Source organism: Diceros bicornis, chromosome 10 (genome assembly GCF_020826845.1).
Source record: "Diceros bicornis minor isolate mBicDic1 chromosome 10, mDicBic1.mat.cur, whole genome shotgun sequence".
In the NCBI taxonomy this organism is placed as follows: domain Eukaryota; kingdom Metazoa; phylum Chordata; class Mammalia; order Perissodactyla; family Rhinocerotidae; genus Diceros; species Diceros bicornis.
This window is the reverse complement of record NC_080749.1, coordinates 25,307,499-25,326,950: the sequence shown is the minus strand read 5'-3', so window position 1 is coordinate 25,326,950 and position 19,452 is coordinate 25,307,499. Positions and strand designations below refer to the sequence as shown.

General features: G+C 38.3%; 1 protein-coding gene across 1 annotated transcript in view; it reads left to right on the top strand.

Annotated features, from left to right (window-relative positions):
- Positions 1 to 19,452, top strand: part of LRP1B (LDL receptor related protein 1B) — a 1,024,768-nt gene that overhangs the window by 948,513 nt on the left and 56,803 nt on the right. Inside the window, exon 81 of the mRNA XM_058548897.1 lies at positions 10,580 to 10,741. Within this exon, the coding sequence (XP_058404880.1) occupies positions 10,580 to 10,741 (162 nt within the window). The remainder of the gene's footprint in view (positions 1 to 10,579; positions 10,742 to 19,452) is intronic.

Sequence of the window (19,452 nt, the reverse complement as noted above, 5' to 3'; positions counted from 1 at the left end):
TTTCAAGAGACAGAAAGAGAAAACATAAAGCAAGTGTGAAAGAACAATCAAAAAAAGATAGGGAAATCAACAATACCAGTGTCTTAAAAGCCCAGTGGAGATAGAATTTTCAAGTGTAGATGTTAATAAACACAAAATTAGGAGAAAACTTGAGGATGATGATGATTGAGAAGAAATCAGTGGATTTAGGGATTGAGAGATTAAAGGTAAACTTTGCAAGGCTACATAAATATGCAGTAAAGACAATACCACACACTCACTTCTCCATTCCTAAACCTTTCTTACCAGCAGGGAATCAGAATTGATTTATATGAGCAATACATACTTATTGAGGGATCTGGCCTCTCTTCTTTTTTTTTTTTAATTTTTTGTTTATTGCAGTAACATTGGTTTATAACATTGTAAAAGTTTCAGGTGTACATCATTGTACTTCTATTTCTGCATAGATTACATCATGTTCACCACCAAAATACTAATTACAACCCATCACCCCACACATGTACCGAATTATCCCTTTCACCTTCCTCCCTCCCCCCTTCCCCTCTGGTAACCACCAATCCAATCTCTGTCCCTACGTGTTTGTTTATTGTTGTTATTATCTACTACTTAATGAAGGAAATCATACGGTATTTGACCTTCTCCCTCTGACTTATTTCACTTTGCATTATACCCTCAGTGTCCATCCGTGTTGTCACAAATGGCTGGATTTCATCTTTTCTTATGGCTGAGTAGTATTCCATTGTGTATATATACCACAGCTTCTTTATCCATTCGTCCCTTGATGGGCACTTAGGTTGCTTACAAGTCTTGGCTATTGTGAATAACGCTGCAATGAACACAGGGGTGCATGTACCTTTGCAAATTGGTGTTTTCAAGTTCTTTGGATAAATACCCAACAGTGGAATAGCTGGATCATATGGTAGTTCTATCCTTGATTTTTTGAGGAATCTCCATACTGTTTTCCATAGTGGCTGGACCAGTTTGCACTCCCACCAGCAGTGTATGAGAGTTCCCTTCTCTCCACATCCTCTCCAACACATGTTGTTTCCTGTCTTGTTAATTATAGCCATTCTGACGGGCGTGAGGTGATATCTCATTGTAGTTTTGATTTGCATTTCCCTGTTAGTGATTTTGAACATCTTTTCATGTGTCTGTTGGCCATCTGTATATCTTCTTTGGAGAAATGTCTGTTCAGGTCTTTAGCCCATTTTTTAATTGGGTTGGAAGTTTTTTTGTTGTTGAGATGCATGAGTTCTTTATATATTTTGGAGATTAAGCCCTTATCAGATGTATGGTTTGCAAATATCTTCTCCCAATTGTTAGGTTGTCTTTTCGTTTTGTTGATGGTTTCCTTTGCTGTGCAGAAGCTTTTTAGTTTGATGTAGTCCCATTTGTTTATTTTTTCTATTGTTTCTCTTGCCCGGTCAGACGTGGTGTTTGAAAAGATGTTGCTAAGACCGATGTCGAAGAGCGTACTGCCTATGTTTTCTTCTAGAAGTTTCATAGTTTCAGGTCTTACATTCAAGTCTTTAATCCATTTGGAGTTAATTTTTGTGCATGGTGGAAGGTAAGGGTCTACTTTCATTCTTTTGCATGTGGCTATCCAGTTTTCCCAACACCATTTGTTGAAGAGACTTTCTTTTCCCCATTGTATGTTCTTGGCTTTTTTGTCAAAGATTAGCTGTCCATAGACGTGTGGGTTTATTTCTGGGCTTTCGATTCTATTCCATTGATCTGTGTGTCTGTTTTTGTGCCAGTACCATGCTGTTTTGGTTACTATAGCTTTGTACTATATTTTGAAATCAGGGAGTGTGATACCTCCAGCTTTGTTCTTTTTTCTCAGGATTCCTTTAGCTATTCGGGGTCTTTTGTTGTTCCATATAAATTTTAGGATTCTTTGTTCTATTTCTGTGAAAAATGTTGTTGGAACTTTGATAGGGATTGCATTGAATCTATAGATGGCTTTAGGAAGTATGGACATCTTAACTATGTTAATTCTTCCAATCCAAGAGCACGGAATATCTTTCCATTTCTTTGTGTCTTCTTCAATTTCTTTCAGAAATGTTTTATAGTTTTCAGTGTACAGATCTTTCACCTCTTTGGTTAAGTTTATTCTTAGCTATTTTATTCTTTTTGTTGCAATTGTAAATGGGATGGTATTCTTAATTTCTCTTTCTGCTACTTCGTTGTTAGTGTACAGAAATGCAACTGATTTTTGTATGTTGATTTTGTATCCTGCAACTTTACCATATTGATTTATTACTTCTAAAAGTTTTCTGGTGGATTCTTTAGGGTTTTCTATATATAAAATCATGTCATCTGCAAATAGTGACAGTTTCACTTCTTCCTTTCCAATCTGGATCTCTTTTATTTCTTTCTCTTGCCTGATTGCTCTGGCTAGGACTTCCAGTACTATGTTAAATAGGAGTGGTGACAGTGGGCATCCTTGTCTGGTTCCTGTTCTTAGAGGGATAGCTTTCCGTTTTTCACCATTGAGGATGATATTAGCTGTGGGTTTCTCAAATATGGTCTTTATTATGTTGAGCTACTTTCCTTCTATGCCCATTTTATTCAGAGTTTTTATCATAAATGGATGCTGTATCTTGTCAAATGTTTTCTCTGCATCTATTAAGATGATCATGTGTTTTTTGTTCTTCATTTTATTAATGTGGTGTATTACGTTCATTGATTTGCAAATGTTAAACCATCCCTGCATCCCTGGAATAAATCCCACTTGATCATGGTGTATAATCTTTTTAACGTATTGTTGTATGCGATTTGCTAGTATTTTGTTGAGGATTTTCGCATCGATGTTCATCAGTGATATTGGCCTGTAATTTTCTTTTTTTTTCTGTTGTCCTTGTCTGGTTTTGGTATCAGGGTAATATCAGCTTCGTAGAATGAGTTAGGGAGCTTCCCCCCCCCCCAATTTTTTGGAAGAGTTTGAGAAGGATAGGTATTAAGTCTTTTTTGAATGTTTGGTAGAATTCACCAGGGAAGCCGTCTGGTCCTGGACTTTTATTTTTGGGGAGGTTTGTGATTACTGTTTCGATCTCCTTACTGGTGATTGGTCTATTCAAATTCTATACTTCTTCTTGATGCAGTTTTGGAAGGTTGTAGGATTCTAAGAATTTATCCATTTCTTCCAGATTCTCGAATGGTTGGCATATAGCTTTTTATAGTATTCTCTTATAATCTTTTGTATTTCTGAGGTGTCTGTTGTAACCTCTCCTCTTTCATTTCTGATTTTACTTATTTGTGCCTTCTCTCTTTTTTTCTTGGTGAGTCTAGCTAAAGGTTTGTCAATTTTGTTGATCTTTTCAAAGAACCAGCTCTTGGTTTTATTAATTTTTTCTATTGTTTTTTTGGTCTCTATTTCATTTATTTCTGCTCTGATTTTTATTATTTCCCTTCTTCTACTGATTTTGGGCTTTGTTTGTTCTTCTTTTTCCAGTTCCTTTAGGTGCATTATTAGATTGTTTATTTGAGATTTTTCTTGTTTGTTGAGATAGGCCTGTATCGCTATAAACTTCCCTCTTAGAACTGCTTTTGCTGTATCCCATAAATTCTGGCATGTCGTATTTTCATTTTCATTTGTCTCCAGGTATTTTTTGATTTCTTCTTTGATTTCTTCATTAACCCAGTCGTTGTTCAGTAGCATTTTGTTTAATCTCCATGTATTTGTGGCTTTTCTGATTTTCTTCCTATAGTTGATTTCTAGTTTCATACCGTTGTGGTCAGAAAAGATGCTTGGTATTATTTCAATCTTCTTAAATTTATGGAGACTTATTTTGTGGCCTAATATGTGATCAATCCTGGAGAATGTTCCATGTGCATTTGAAAAGAACGTGTATTCTTCAGTTTTTGGATGGAATGCTCTGTATATGTCTACTAGGTCCATCTGTTCTAGTGTGTCGTTTAAGGCCAATGTTTCCTTATTGATCTTCTGTTTGGATGATCTATCCGTTGGTGTAAGTGGAGTGTTAAATTCCCCTACTATTATTGTGTTACTGTCTATTTCTGTTTTTATGTCTGTTAATAATTGCTTTATATATTTGGGTGCACCTACATTGGGTGCGTAGATATTTACAAGTGTTACAACCTCTTGTTGGATTGTTCCCTTGATCATTATGTAATGCCCTTCTTTGTCTCTTTTTACAGTTTTTGTTTTAAGTCTATTTTGTCTGATATGAGTACTGCTACCCCCGCTTTCTTTTCATTGCCATTTGCGTGGAGTATTTTTTTCCATCCCTTCACTTTCAGTTTGTGAGTGTCTTTAGGTCTGAAGTGTGTCTCTTGTATGCAGCATATATATGGGTCTTGTTTTTTTATCTAGTCAGCCACCCTATGCCTTTTAATTGGAGCATTTAGTCCATTGACGTTTAAAGTAGCTATTGATAAGTATGTAGTTACTGCCATTTTTTAAATTTTTTTTTCTTTTTTCTCAGTGTTTTAGTAGTCCTTCTCTGTTCCTTACTTCTTCTATACAGAATTGATGGTCACTTTAGTTTGACCTCTGTCTGAAAGCTCTACTCTTTAACTCCCCTCCTCCCTCCTTTTATGTTTTTAATATCATATCTAACCTCTTTTTTGTGCATTTGTATCCATTACGTTCTAATCATGGAAATAGATAATTTTTCCTATTTGTGGTCTTCTCTTTTCCCCTTAAATCAGTCCCTTTAACATTTCTTGTAGCACTGGTTTCTTGGTGACAAACTCCTTTAATTTTTGCTTATCTGGGAAAATTTTGATCTCTCCTTCCATTTTGAATGATAACCTTGCTGGGTAGAGTATTCTTGGCTGTAAGTTTTTTCCTTTTAGCACTTTAAATATATCGTGCCATTCTCTTCTAGCCTGTAAGGTTTCTGCTGAGAAGTCAGCTGATAGCCTTATGGGGTTTCCTTTCTATGTAACTTGACATTCTCTTGCGGCTTTTAGGATTCTCTCTTTATCTTTAATTCTGGACATTTTGATTATGATGTGTCTCGGTGTGGGCCTCTTTGGGTTTATCTTGTTTGGGGCTCTCTGTGCTTCCTGTACCTGGATGTCTGTTTCCTTCCTTAGGTTAGGGAAGTTTTCATCTATTATTTCTTGAAATAGATTCTCTGCCCCCTTGTCTCGTTCTTCTCCTTCCGGGACACCTATAACATGGATGTTAGTACGCTTGATGTTGTCCCAGAGGTCCCTTTGACTGTCCTCACTCTTTTTAATTCTTTTCTCTTTTACCTGTTCACCTTGGATAATTTCTTCTAGTCTTTCATCCAGCTCACAGATCCATTCTTCTGTATCCTCTACTCTGCTTTTGAGTCCCTCTGATGAATTTTTCATTTCCAGTATTGTATTCTCCATTTCTGATCGGTTCTTTTTTATATCTTCCATTTCTTTGTTGACATTCTCACTGAGTTCATCTATTCTTCTCCCCAGATCAGTGAGCATCCTTAACACTCTTAGTTTGAACTCTCTGTTGGGTAGGTTGCTCATTTCTGTTTCACTTAGTTCCTTTTCTGGGGTTTTGTCCTGTTCCCTTACTTGGAATGTATTCTTTTGCCTCCTCATTTTGCCTCTTTCCCTGTGCTTGTGTCTATGTATTAGGTAGGTCAGCTACGTCTCCTGCTCTTGGATAGGTGACCTTATGTAAGTGATGGCTTAGGAGGCTTGCAGTGTGCTTCCCTCAGTTCTCAATGTTCCAGGGGTGGCCCCTATGTGGGCTACGTGTGTCCTTCTATTGTGGCCTGTTAGCTCTCCCTATAGGCGCCCAGGGAGGCTGAGTTATGCTCCTGGCCAGCTGTTGTAATGCTCAGCTGCTTGTAGTTGTTGTGGGCCCTTCAGTCTCTTTATCAGGTGTGGGGCACCCCAGCACAGTTGGCTGTAAGTTCTAATAGCACATTTGTGTTGCAGTATTTCTTTTAACTGAGTAGGCCCCCAGCGTGGCAGGTTGTTAGGCTCAGGGCCTTACAATTGCTGCAAGCCTCTAGCCTATTATGTCTCTTGTCAGCTGAGGATTGCAGCTGGGTGGGGCTGGCCTCAGGCACAGGAACACCCAATTGTTTCAGGCTTTGGAAGGTGGGGCAAACCTCCTATGTGGGTCTTTGAGAAGCACAAGTCTTCTGCAACTGACAAGCCCTGTTGCCCACAGGTCCACACAGACAGTCAACACAGTCCTGCCCCGTGTGAGCGCCCCGACCTCCCCAAGCGGACCCAGTCTCTCCACAGCGGGAGCCCCACAGACTCCGCCACCGCCCCACACTCTCCACCCGCTCCTTGTGCACACCCTGCCCCGCTCAAGTCGGCTCAGTTGCCAGGCTGCAGAGAATCCAGTCACCAATCTATGCAGGCCCACACGTTGCCTGTTGTTGGGTGGGGCCAGTCTCTAGGGTGGGCTGCCTGCCCTGGCTGAGCTGGATTAAATGGGTGCTCTAGCGGGTGGAGCAGACCCTGGGCTAGCAGGCCTCAGGGAGAACTCCAATGGCGTCTGTGTCAGCACGCCCACACCAGGCCCACAACAATGGACGCCGCCAATACCCCAGTCCCTGGAGAGGTCTCACCCCTCACCGAGATGCACTCAGGGGCTATTAGGTGTGTCTCTTGTCACCAAAGCACTGTGCACCTTTCTTTCTGGTGATTTTAGGATGCTTTCTGGAATGGGTGAGTTTGTGCGCGGGCCCTTTAAGAGCCAGTTTTAGTTTCTTTGTGAACCGGGTTTTCTGGGGGTGCTCGCCAATGTTTTAGTAGCAGGCAAAGTCAGATATTATGCCGCTGGTGTCGATTGTGCTGGGTCCACAAAATGCCCACAGCGGGGGCGCTCCCCGGCTCAGGACCCCGCGCCTCCAGGGAGGCTGCGTACCTGTGCGCTGCTCCCGGCGGCCATGAAGCTGGCGGCTTGTGAAGGCAGCGTTTTTCCTCTCCGGAAGGGCGTCTCTGCCTCTTCTACCCCAGTTAGGATTGTCCGTTGTTGCAGGAGTTCCTCTTATCCAGTTTTCAGTTCTGTCAGGGGTAATTTTTCCACGAGTAGTTGTAAATTGGCTGTGTCTGCGGGAGAAGGTGAGTTCAGAGTCTGCCTACGCCGCCATCTTGACTCCGCCCCTGGCCTCTCTTCTGAGAGAACAAAGAGAGGTAACAGATTAAAACACATTATTTTGTATATTAAAAAAAAATAAAAACTATAAACCCAATGAAGGATTGGAATGTGACTTTATGATCGAAGATTTTACTATGTCATATATTGGTAGAATTGGAAGCAGCGAATGTAAAATTCTTTTGAGAAAGCTGAAAGATATACCAAAATTTGAAATTATGTAAGCAGATGGACTTGGCAAATATTGGGTTTGCTTTTTTGTTTTTGTTTGTGGTGTGTGTGCGTGTTTGTGTGTGTGTGTGTGTGTGTGTGTGTGTGTTCTTTCTTTTTAAAGGGTAGGATTAAGCATATTTAGAAGGTAAAGAAGAAAGACCCATCCTTCAAGGTTTGAAAATGTTGGACTCGGAGAGTAAAGTTGATGGAGAATTCCTGCTCTATCCCATCACGGCCATACAAACAGATTCAAGTTTAATTTTATCTTAAATAAATAATGGAAATAAATTGTGTAATTTAAGAAAATTTTCAGAATGATTTTCCTAGAATGTTATAGTGCCTTTGTAGACACAGTCACAGAGTAAGCTGTACTTATAAATGGTGAATCTCACTCAGTAGGAATAATAATAATAATCAGAGCTAAAAGGTAACTGAGTGCTTTCTATGTGCCTGGTACAGTTAGAAATGCTTTGCATGTATTATCTCATTTATTCTAGGTGATCCTACACAACAAATCCATGAAATAGGTACTATTAGGATCCCCATTTTACTCACGAGGGAATAAGCAGAGTGGTGATATTTGCCCATAGTCCCACAACCAGTAATTGGCACAGATAGTCTATGAATCCAGGCAGTCTGACAGCCTCTTAAGATCTAAGCTAAGAACGCTGTAGAAACTAGACTGATTACAGCTGGCTAACTGTTCCTCCCCCTCCTTCCTCAGGTCAACTGACACCCTTTCTGATTCCGCTACCCTTGTAGGCTGTCAACTCTCCAGCTCTCTGGATGTATCACTGCTATAAATCTATACCCTAGTCATTGTAACAGTGCTGTTTCCTTTTCAAATGTCAAAATCAAATTCAGCTACCAAAAACATCCTTATAAATGAATCTAATGTAACTTGTAGGGTGCACCCAGAGAGGTTCTTGAAAATATTAGATGGAGCCCATTATAAAATTCTGCAACAGATGGTTCATTTCCCATCAACAAACAAAAGATCTGCTGTATCACCACACCGTTTCAAGTTAGATAATGTTCCCATGAATATGAAGATTTCTACTTGTCAAAAAGAAATCTCTTCAAAGGAAGAGAAAGAAGGGCGTTTTGAGAATAATTCACTCGGAATCTAAATGATGCCAGGCATATGCTAGCTGGGGGACAATCTGGTCACTCTGCCCTAGTTTCAAAACAGCTGTAGGTAAGACGAAAGCACGGTATCAATTTTCTGAGTGACTGGGACAGAGGAACTTTCACGTGTCTTAGCAGGCTGTTTGTTTCTCTCAAATTTCTATCATTTTAATTTTTCTCACTCATTTACAAAAATGAAAAAAAACCCAGAAAGTAATGCAGAAAAACATAAATCTACAGTGTTTAGGTCTTACATTCATATGGCACTTTTTCTGATTGTCCTAATGCATTTTGATTTCTCTTGTGCTTTCTGTACTGTTTGTTTCACATTTAGCTCATGTTATTTGTGTTCCTGTTTATATGTTCTGTTTCTCTGTAAGTCGTTCACTGGTTCTTGTTGATGAAAAGGAAGTACTTCTTTTGTTCAAGGCTTTTGTTTTCCTTAGCAACTGTATTCCAACAATTATCTGTCCTCTTCATCTTCTATCACTATTTACTCCCTTGTTTGTGTCTTTATTTTTGACCATTATTGTTCCAGTGAAGATATTTTGTCTGTATGTAAACAACAACTAGAAAATTCATTGCTATTATAAGAAAAATATGTAGCTAAAAGTTTTAAAGCCATTTTCTGGCAATGGAAATATGAGGTTACTCAGCTTTTAATGTATATAAAATTTACCTTGTTTCTCAACCTATTAGTAAGCATTTATCTGCCACCAAACTAATAGCATTTATACATAAGTTTTAAAGCAATGCTGCTCACCATAAAAATGTATATAACTTTCTCCATTGAGAAGTAATAGCTTTTAGCATTTTTAAGTGTGTGGAACCCTTTCAAAATAAAATAAATAAATAAATCGTGGGAACTCTATTCATTCTCTTGGAAATGCAGGTGAATTTTATTTGGAGGCATTTTATTCACTTAAGAATGCTTTTCCAAGAAAAAAATGTAGAATTATCCTTCAATGTAGAATCTATAGCAATAGAGAAAACATCTCAATTTCACACCTCAAGTCTGGTAAGCCTTACACAAGTGCATTTCTCTGACTATTCTAGTTCTGCTTAATGTCTACAAAGGCAAGAGAGGAGATGGTTGGATATTCTCTGATGCCAGCCAACTGAGTGACATTTTCTGAGTCCTAGTTAATTGAGATCTCTAACAATTTTTTTCTTATTCTCTTCAATGTTATTTCTTTACTTTTTACAACCTCTAAACCTCACTCTGTCCCCATTACAGATGAGAGCCATTAATTCTGTTTTGTTTTTCTTCACCTCTCCTACAGAGATAGCTCTAGGCTCCATTTTCTACTCTGTCCTTGACTGTGGGGCAATTAGAGAGACTCATTCCTGATGTAACAGTTAACTGTGCTGTGTTCAAGACACCTTAAAGGATTATTTACTTTTCATTGTGATGTTAGTTTCTGCAGAGCAAATATAGAAAAATACCCAAAGATGATCTGTCAGATTTGCTATTGTGTGCTCTTAACATTAGACTTCTAAATCATCTTACTAGACTACAAGTGACAGTCCTTTACCATGAATAAAAATACCAAAATGAAATAAAATAGGACTTAGTAAGTACTTATATACTAAATGCAGTATGTATATTTAAATCAAATAAAATAACTAATGTTTATAAATCTTATTATAGATGACATGCCCACTTTAAACATTAAAATATTAATTTATAATAAGTCTAAGCTCATGCTTTATGTAGATTCAGCAGTGGTTGGTACACGATGATTGAACATTGGGAAATATGATTATTTCTATTTTATATTCTAATGACATACAATCTGCATTACCACGTATGAGTGAAGCAAAAATAATTGAAAAAGTGAAATGGATATGAAAAGAGAAGTATAAAGACTAACACAAGCACTCGAAAGCATAAAATACATGTCTGCATGTATAATTATTCATAAAATGAACTCCGATTATTTTATCTGACGTGAACCTGAGTTTCTTCTAATCTAGGCTTCATTGGAACGTGGGGAACCTGAGACCAAAGAGGTCATGTTTCTGCCTGAAGTCACAGATTAAGTAGTAGATAAAACTTGACCGGAATCCTGGCTTCCTGATTCTTATCGTGTGAGGATTCCATGAAAATAAACGATTTCAGTCAAATAATTTCCTTTTTATTACCTATTATTTTTCCAACAGGGAGACCCACCTGCAGCTGTGCACTGGGGTTCACTGGACCAAACTGTGGTAAGACAGTCTGTGAGGATTTCTGTCAAAATGGAGGGACCTGCGGTGTGACTGCTGGGAACCAGCCTTACTGCCACTGCCAGCCTGAACACACTGGAGACAGGTGTCAGTACTGTAAGTGAAAGCAACACCCACAGGACAGTCTGACAGCATGCTTTGATGTTGACATTAAGTAATTTTAGTATTATCTATATCTACATTCCCTCTATTATCTCAATTTCAGCCACTCCCTATTTTTCAGGTTCACTCCATTACCCCACCTCCAACAGTTCTTATTTTGTTGTACGTCCTTCACTTATTTTAAAGATTCTGTTTTTTCCTTCCCCAGCTTAGATTCCATGCTCCATCATTATAATCATTCCCTTGTACACACTCTCAACTCCCTTGCTCCCTCTTTCTTTCTATTGTACTTTCCTAGAAAACCCTACCCAAGGTTAAATCCAATTCTCCATCTGTCCTGAACTGGCGCCCCGTTGCTGACTGCAACTGAAAAAAAAACACAGTCATGTAGACTGGTCTCACTTGAGTTGTTATTACTAGTCTCAAATGGGCACTTACTATGGCTTCTACTCTATTTCATTAATCCATTGACTCTTCTAGATGTCTATATCATATCTTCTCCTTTCTCTTCAAACCTCAAATACCTGCTCCCCAGCTTTCTTCTCAGCTGAGGAACTTGCTTCCTATTTCATTGATAAAAATAGAAGCTGTCTAAAGATAACTGCCACACGCTCCCACCACCACACCGCTCAAACTACTTTATCCTATACCCATACACTCTGTCTTCCTTCTTACGACTAGGAACCCTATGCCATGTCTAATGCTATGCTCTCTGCTTGTATATTAGATCCCTCTTAGCTACTCATGGACATGTCTCTTACAACTGTCCCCTCCTTCTCCTGCTTTATCAATATTTTCCTCTCTACCTAATCCTTTCTTTAAAAACTTTGCCTTGTGCCCACATCCCTTTCTAGCTACAACTTTATTTCCCTGCTCATTTTTTTTAACAGTAGCATGGCTGTAGAGTTGTTATACTCTACAATTCCTCTCTTTCTATTTTTCTTGGACCCCACCTCCTCACTATTCTGCTGAAACACCTTTCATCAAAGTCAAATTAATTAATTTCTTCTAATGTCCTCCATGTTGTCATATCCACTGGTCAATTCTGATGCTAATTTTACCTGTACAGTCAGCAGTTAGTCACTCCCTCCTTAAAATGCCTTCTTCTCTTGTCTTGATGTTGACCACTCTCTTGTTTCCATTCCCATTTTACTGACTGCTTCTTCCCAGAGTCCTTTGCTAGTGCCTCCTTATCTTTCTGACCTTTAAACATAAGAGTGACTGATGACTTCCTCCTTGTGTCCGTTTTCTTCTCTACAACACTCACTCCTTGAGCCTGTGATTCCTGTACAACTCTGCACATTAGAATGACCTCAACAGCTTTTATAAAATACAGTTTTCTAAACATCCTCTCCAAAGATTTTGATTCTGTTAGCCTGCAGTAGGGCATCTGTATTAGTTAAATTTTTCCAAATGTTTCACACATGTGACCAAGATTGAGACCCACTGCCTAGATGATTTCAACCAGTCACATGGTTTAAATACCATCCAAATACAAATGATGTCGAATTTGTATCTCCAGCTGAACCTATCTCCTGAATTCCATATTTTTATACTTAATCATCTATTTGACAGCTTGACTTGGCTCTAAATTAACCTGATTTTCTCACTCAAAAATTCTTCTACCTTAGTTTTTCTAATCTCTGTAAAGGGATACATTCATTGTTCAGGCCCCAAAATCTTGGAGTCATTCTCGACTCCTCTCTTTCTTTCACATCCCACTTTCATTCTCACTTTTACCTTTAAAATATACCCAGCATCTGAACACTTCTCGCTACCTTCATTCTTATTACCCTCATCCAAGCTACCAGCATCTCTTACCTGAATTATTCCTAACTGATCCCCAGGCTTCCTCTCTGCACCTCTGCATCTATTCTCAAAAAAGCAGCTGTAGTTTATCTATATAAAAAATGGCTTTCCATCTCAATCACATTTACAGAGGTTTTTCTACATCTAGGCACTCCTGTAATTACTTATTTTTTGGCATTAGTTCTCTTTATTCATTTAATCATACTAATGAGCTAAGTATTGTTTTTATTCTCTACAGAGGAGGCTAGTGAGGCGAAATAAAAAGCCTCTTGAATCACACGGTTAGTAATTGGGAGAGCTGGGATTCAAATCCAGGCAATCCAGCTCCAGGGCCCACACCCTTAAAAGTTACTTAACAGTCTGGTCCCCTGATAGTTTGGTATCATTGAGGACCTCATAGAGAGTGGCTCAGGTTCATTATAGGAAGTACATGGAACAGCATGGAATCAAGCTATATGCACTGACTTGTATTGCGAATCAAGAATAATAGTAAACATTTTGCCTCTGACGTTACAGCAGGGGACCACTTCCACTACAGCAAAGAGACAGATTTGGTTTCAATTAGTGTTTCCTTTTCTAAGTGTACACTCTCCTCATATTAGGCCAGCCTCTTCTTGACATGTATAGATGCCACTACCCTCAGCCAATGCTCTTTTTCACATCACTTAACCAACTTATCTCTTAAATGGTATACATCACGGGCCAGCAGAGTTACCTGGCAAATACAATCCTGTTACATGCATGTATCCCCACTCACACATTGCTCACATCTCATCACTCTCTCACTTCCCTCTTCTCAACAGCACAATATTCCACCACAACTTCTACTAACTCATGGATTTTTTTCTCTTTTGCTCTACCATTCTCACAATCCCAAATGATTTCCAAGCAAATTAGGGACAATACCAACTACTATCCCACATAATGAAGACCCTCATTCCTGTTCAAACTATTTTTGCAGCCTCTCCTTTATGCTAGTAAAACCATACTGATCATGCTTCTCCGTATGTTGACTTGCCTCCGTTGTGACTTTCCCATACTATTCTCTTCTGCCAAAATGCACTTTGTCTGGATTCCTCCTACCTTCATCTCTCCATGCCAAATCCTGTCTGTCTGTCTCTGTCCAGCGTAAATACCATTTCCTTTCTGAAGTTGTTCACATCCTCCTTCAGTTGAATGAATCTCTTTCTCTTCTGAATTTTCAAGTCACTTCTTCTTTGCCTCTTTCTGCCTCTATTTACTTTTACCTAGAGTTATTGTTAACTGTGTGCATTCTTCCTACCTGTCTGGGATGACCTCTTTGTGACTGTACGGAACAGTGGCATTTGTTGAATAAATAAATGAACAAATAATTAATAATAGATAAATAAATGAAAGCAGTTTGGAGACAAGTTAATAAAAGAACAATCAATTTAATGTACAAAAGCTACATTTAATCAAGGGACAACTAGCTGGTATTTTTGTGTGGAGCTATTTCTCAGTTCTCAATTGGTCCGTCATTGTAGAACATCGGTATTTTTTTTCCCTTTATTTTTTTCAGTTGCAGCATCACCACTCTTGATTCTTTTTGAACTAAGTTAAAAAAATACTATGTGACCATCATTATAGCAATTTGGATTCTTAAAAAGAATAAATTCAGTTAGACTATATTTTAATTGGCAACTTAATGGAATCGCAGTCTGAGGTAGGCTGATGCATTAGAAAAGCCTGTATTTTAATTTTATTATCACTATTAGCAGTCATAGCACTTCCCACATTTTACGGCAAAGCACTTATTAAAATTAACCAATTAATCCTTAGACAGAGGTTAAATAAGTTGCTCAAGGTCCCCAAGTAGTGATATTATAGTCAGAATTGGACCCCAGGAGTTGTTGATCAAGATGTCAACAAACATCCCTGCAGTATGGTGATGCTGTTCTTTGGCAGCAAAATAAGTCTGTGGACAGTGTCATTAAAATGATAAATTCAACAGCTGACAAAAGTGTAATAAATTTAAGATCTATTAGATGTGAGTCGGCAAGGTTCAGTGGACCTGGTGTTCTGTCAAAATTGTATCTTGCATATACAAAATCTTCTCTCTATAAATGAAGGAATGACAGAATGGTTCATTACAGCGCCTAATTAAACGTGCATTAGTGGGAGGTAAAACATCAGTTCTTAGTTGTGCTGAGTAAAAACATTTCACAACTCTAATGGCAGTGTAAAATCCTGAGGTCTGAAATGCAAATTAATTTAACAGCAGCACCCAGGGAGGAGAGACAGAGACAAATAATGGCAAAAGTAAAATTAAGTATTCTTTAAGTAAGTTGTTCAAGAACAAATATAGCTCCATTTCATGCTATCTTGGAGCAAGGATTCCTAGTATAAATTTAAAAAAACAATAAGTGTGACATTTTGCATTTAAATCTGGATGTTAAATTTGAGGTCAACAATATCTGAGGTTGTTTGTTTTTCTCTGTTTTTTTTGTTCTGTTTTTTGTGAGGAAGATCAGCCCTGAGCTAACATCCATGCCAATCCTCCTCTTTTTGCTGAAGAAGGCTGGCCCTGGGCTAACATCTGTGCCCATCTTCCTCCACTTTATGTGGGATGCCACCACAGCATGGCTTCACAAGCGGTGCATCGGTGAGCACCCGGGATCTGAACCCGGGCCGCCAGCAGCGGAGCGCATGTACTTACTTAACCGCTATGCCACGAGGCTGGCCCCTGAGGTTATTTGTAATTAAACACTAATGACATTAAGGGCAAAAGGACTAATGAGGACCAATGCAATCTGGGTTGAACCAATCTGTGTGAACCAGGTAGTCAAATCACATGGCAATCTGTTTGTTCTCTCATTGATATTTTCAAAGTCCTCCTGTGATCTGCTTGGGGAACCCTTATACGGTCAATTTGAAATTCAGTTTATTAGAAATACACCCACATGACTTAGTCTCACTGGTTTGAATAAGTACAGACATTAGGTAATATCTCAAGTTTATAAAATTAGGAGTACGTGACAGTAATCCAAACATATGGTTTATTGTAACTGGTGTTAGAACCAGAGTCTATCAAGTAACTCATAAAAGTTATGAATAATGGATGTGAGCCTACCATATGTGATGACACAATGTGATTATTTTTACCATTTGCTTTTCAGAGCAATTTTATTCCATTAGTCAGTCAGTCAGTGCACGTGTTTTGGTGTCTACAGTGAGCCTGTCACCCTGTTAGGCATTGAGGAAACTGTGGTGTCAGAAATATCCCTGCCTTCAATGGGCGTACAGTCTAATGTGTGATTCTGAAAAGGAAACAAGTTGTAACAGGACATTTAATGAAACACAGAGGCCACCAGAACCCAGGAAAGAACACAGAATTCAGCCTCTAGGAAGATTTCTTGAAGGAAGTGACATCTAAGATGAGACCAGAAGAAAGAAAGAAGGTAACCAGGTAAAGAGAGGAAGCAGTGAGTGGAACGGCATTTGCAAAGGCCCAAAAGAGAAAGCTTTTTGAAATTTGTCCTTTCTGTTTCTATTTGATTTTCCTAGGGGAGGGCTGGCAAGGGAAATGACAATCACTGAACATGTATAATGTATTAGTCACAGAGATATGTGCTGTTATACGTTATTTTATCTAATATATGAATATATGATGTTTTAAATGCTCATACAATCCTGTGAGGTGAGTATTGTTAGTCCAATTTTATAAGTGTCAAAAAATAAGATTAAGCCATCCTCTCTAATCTGCCAGGTTAGAGAACACAGGAGCCACAATTTCTGGCATTGTGGGTCAGACTCCAGAGTATGCTCCTTCTGGTGTATTTTCCTGTCGTTTAATATCCTGCCCATTCTGTTGCATCTTTTTAGACTCTCTGTGAGAATGCTCAAAGCTCAGGGGGCACACTGGCTCAACCTGGTCATTGCAAGTTTCTACTCCATTGAAAAGAGGCTTTAATAAGAATTTTTTTTTGTCTTGAGTTGATTAAACCTATGGTAGGCCCAAGCAGAGGAGACGAAAGGACTTTAATAATGACCAGAAAAATAGAATAGAATCTTTCCAGTTGCTCCTGTTAGTACGACGACCAATTAGAACTGAGCCTAGAACCCCAAGAAAGGATTGTGACTTAAAAAGTGAAATTTATCACTCAGGACTAGCTATTTCCTAGGTATTCAAGTATTCAAGATTCTAAGAACATTCACACCTAGAGTGGCAAAGCATTTTGGAGCCCTGGTTGCTGAGTGTCTCCCCACTCTTTTTCTCTTGGTGAGAGGATAAACACTGCCTTCATTCAGGCCCTCATCATCTCTTGCCTGGGTTCCTACAGCACATTCCCTTATACACCCTTTCTTCCAACCTTGGAAACCTGTTCATTGTCTCCAAAATTGCCCCCTTTAGTTGTTCCTACCTCATTTTATTTCCACATGGGATCCTCAATGTCTGCTAAGCCTTTCTGATCCCCCTACTTTGTTTTCTTAACTTCCTTTCACCCTAGGACACTGAATACTTCTCTTTGGCACTTTCACACTGTATTAATATCCTCATTCATGTTCTTGACTCTCTATCCCACTAGAACAGGAAACAGGCCATGGTGATCTTGGGAGTTAACTCAGTGCCTGGACTTAGCAGATAGTATTAGGTATGTGATCTAATGTAAACAGAGTAGAAGGATCCTCCTTCCAGCTGACCAGGCCCAGTTTAATTCTGTGCTCTGACATGATCCCACTCAAAATGCCAGGCCAGAGTTCTGGGCCACGTTTACTTACCAGGTCATTAAGATCCACATTCCATGAGAAACTTTGTGCTTATGTTTTTAGTTAGAAAAAAAATTGTGTAAAGATAGAGTTAGGCTTGAATTAATGTGTGTGAAGGAAAATAAATATATTCCTTTTTTATGTGACCATGATAGAGAATGGGGAGCTAAGGGTAAGATAATGTAATAATTTTATTATTTTACTCTAAATGGTTTAGAGCAAATTGTCAGAATTACAGAAATATTGTTGAAGACAATTTTGATCCAGTAGTAAAATTAGAATTACTAAAAACAGATTTTTTACTATAATGTTATGCCTTCATTTAAAGGAAATGTGAAAATAATAAGAGAGAAGAAATTTAGAGAAAATGTGCTTGTATAAAAAAGAATTTATTGGGCACTAAGGTAAATCGTTCCAAGCAGAGAGCATGTCATATGTGAGTCAACATACATATTCTGACTATTAAAATTAATTTATTCAACTGATATATATTGAACACTTGTGGGTATTATTTATTGTTCTAGGCATTGGAGATACATCAGTATAAAAGCTCTTTGAAGACACTTGCCCTACATAATTTTTGGTGAATAAAAAACAAAATGGCATAATATTTTCAGATTAAAAGCCAGACAAAGCTGCAACTGAGAGTTATACAGTCAAAAACGATCAGTCAGAGATCAGAAATGGACTTTATTCCATACTACTTAGAAGCATACCATTATTTTTCTTATATGATTAAGTTTCAAATTCCAATGACATGTTTATAAAGTTAACTATGGGTAAACATTTATCTCTATGTCATGTAACTTACACTTGGAATTTTAGTAATTATGTTTAATAATTTCAGTAAGTGTTACTGAAAAGAAATCTTCAAGAATGCTTAATTACTCTTGCTGGCATCATGGCAGCAATTTTTTTTTTTTAATATAATTTTTTGTTTATTGCAGTAACATTGGTTTATAACATTGTAAAAATTTCAGGTGTACATCATTGTACTTCTATTTCTGCATAGATTACATCATGTTCACCACCAAAATACTAATTACAACCCATCACTACACACATGTACCGAATTATCCCTTTCACACTCCTCCCTCAAGCCCCTTCCCCTCTGGTAACCACCAATCCAATCTCTGTCCCTACGTGTTTGTTTATTGTTATTATTATCTACTACTTAATGAAGGAAATCATACGGTATTTGACCTTCTCCCTCTGACTTATTTCACTTTGCATTATACCCTCAATGTCCATCCGTGTTGTCACAAATAGCTGGATTTCATCTTTTCTTATGGCTGAGTAGTATTCCATTGTGTATATATACCACAGCTTCTTTATCCATTCATCCCTTGATGGGCACTTAGGTTGCTTCCAAGTGTTGGCTATTGTGAATAATGCTGCAATGAACACAGGGGTGCATGTACCTTTGCAAATTGGTGTTTTCAAGTTCTTTGGATAAATACCCAACAGTGGAATAGCTGGATCATATGGTAGTTCTATCCTTGATTTTTTGAGGAATCTCCATACTGTTTTCCATAGTGGCTGCACCAGTTTGCACTCCCACCAGCAGTGTATGAGAGTTCCCTTCTCTCCACATCCTCTCCAACACGTGTTGTTTCCTGTCTTGTTAATTATAGCCATTGTGATGGGTGTGAGGTGATATCTCATTGTAGTTTTGATTTGCATTTCCCCGATAGTTAGTGATTTTGAACATCTTTTCATGTGTCTGTTGGCCATCTGTATATCTTCTTTGGAGAAATGTCTGTTCAGGTCTTTTGCCCATTTTTTAATTGGGTTGGTAGTTTTTTTGTTGTTGAGATGCATGAGTTCTTTATATATTTTGGAGATTAAGCCCTTATCAGAAGTATGGTTTGCAAATATCTTCTCCCAATTGTTAGGTTGTCTTTTCGTTTTCTTGATGGTTTCCTTTGCTGTGCAGAAGCTTTTTAGTTTGATGTAGTCCCATTTGTTTATTTTTTCTATTGTTTCTCTTGCCCGGTCAGACGTGGTGTTTGAAAAGATGTTGCTAAGACCGATGTCGAAGAGCGTACTGCCTATGTTTTCTTCTAGAAGTTTCATAGTTTCAGGTCTTACATTCAAGTCTTTAATCCATTTGGAGTTAATTTTTGTGTATGGTGTAAGGTAAGGGTCTACTTTCATTTTTTTGCATG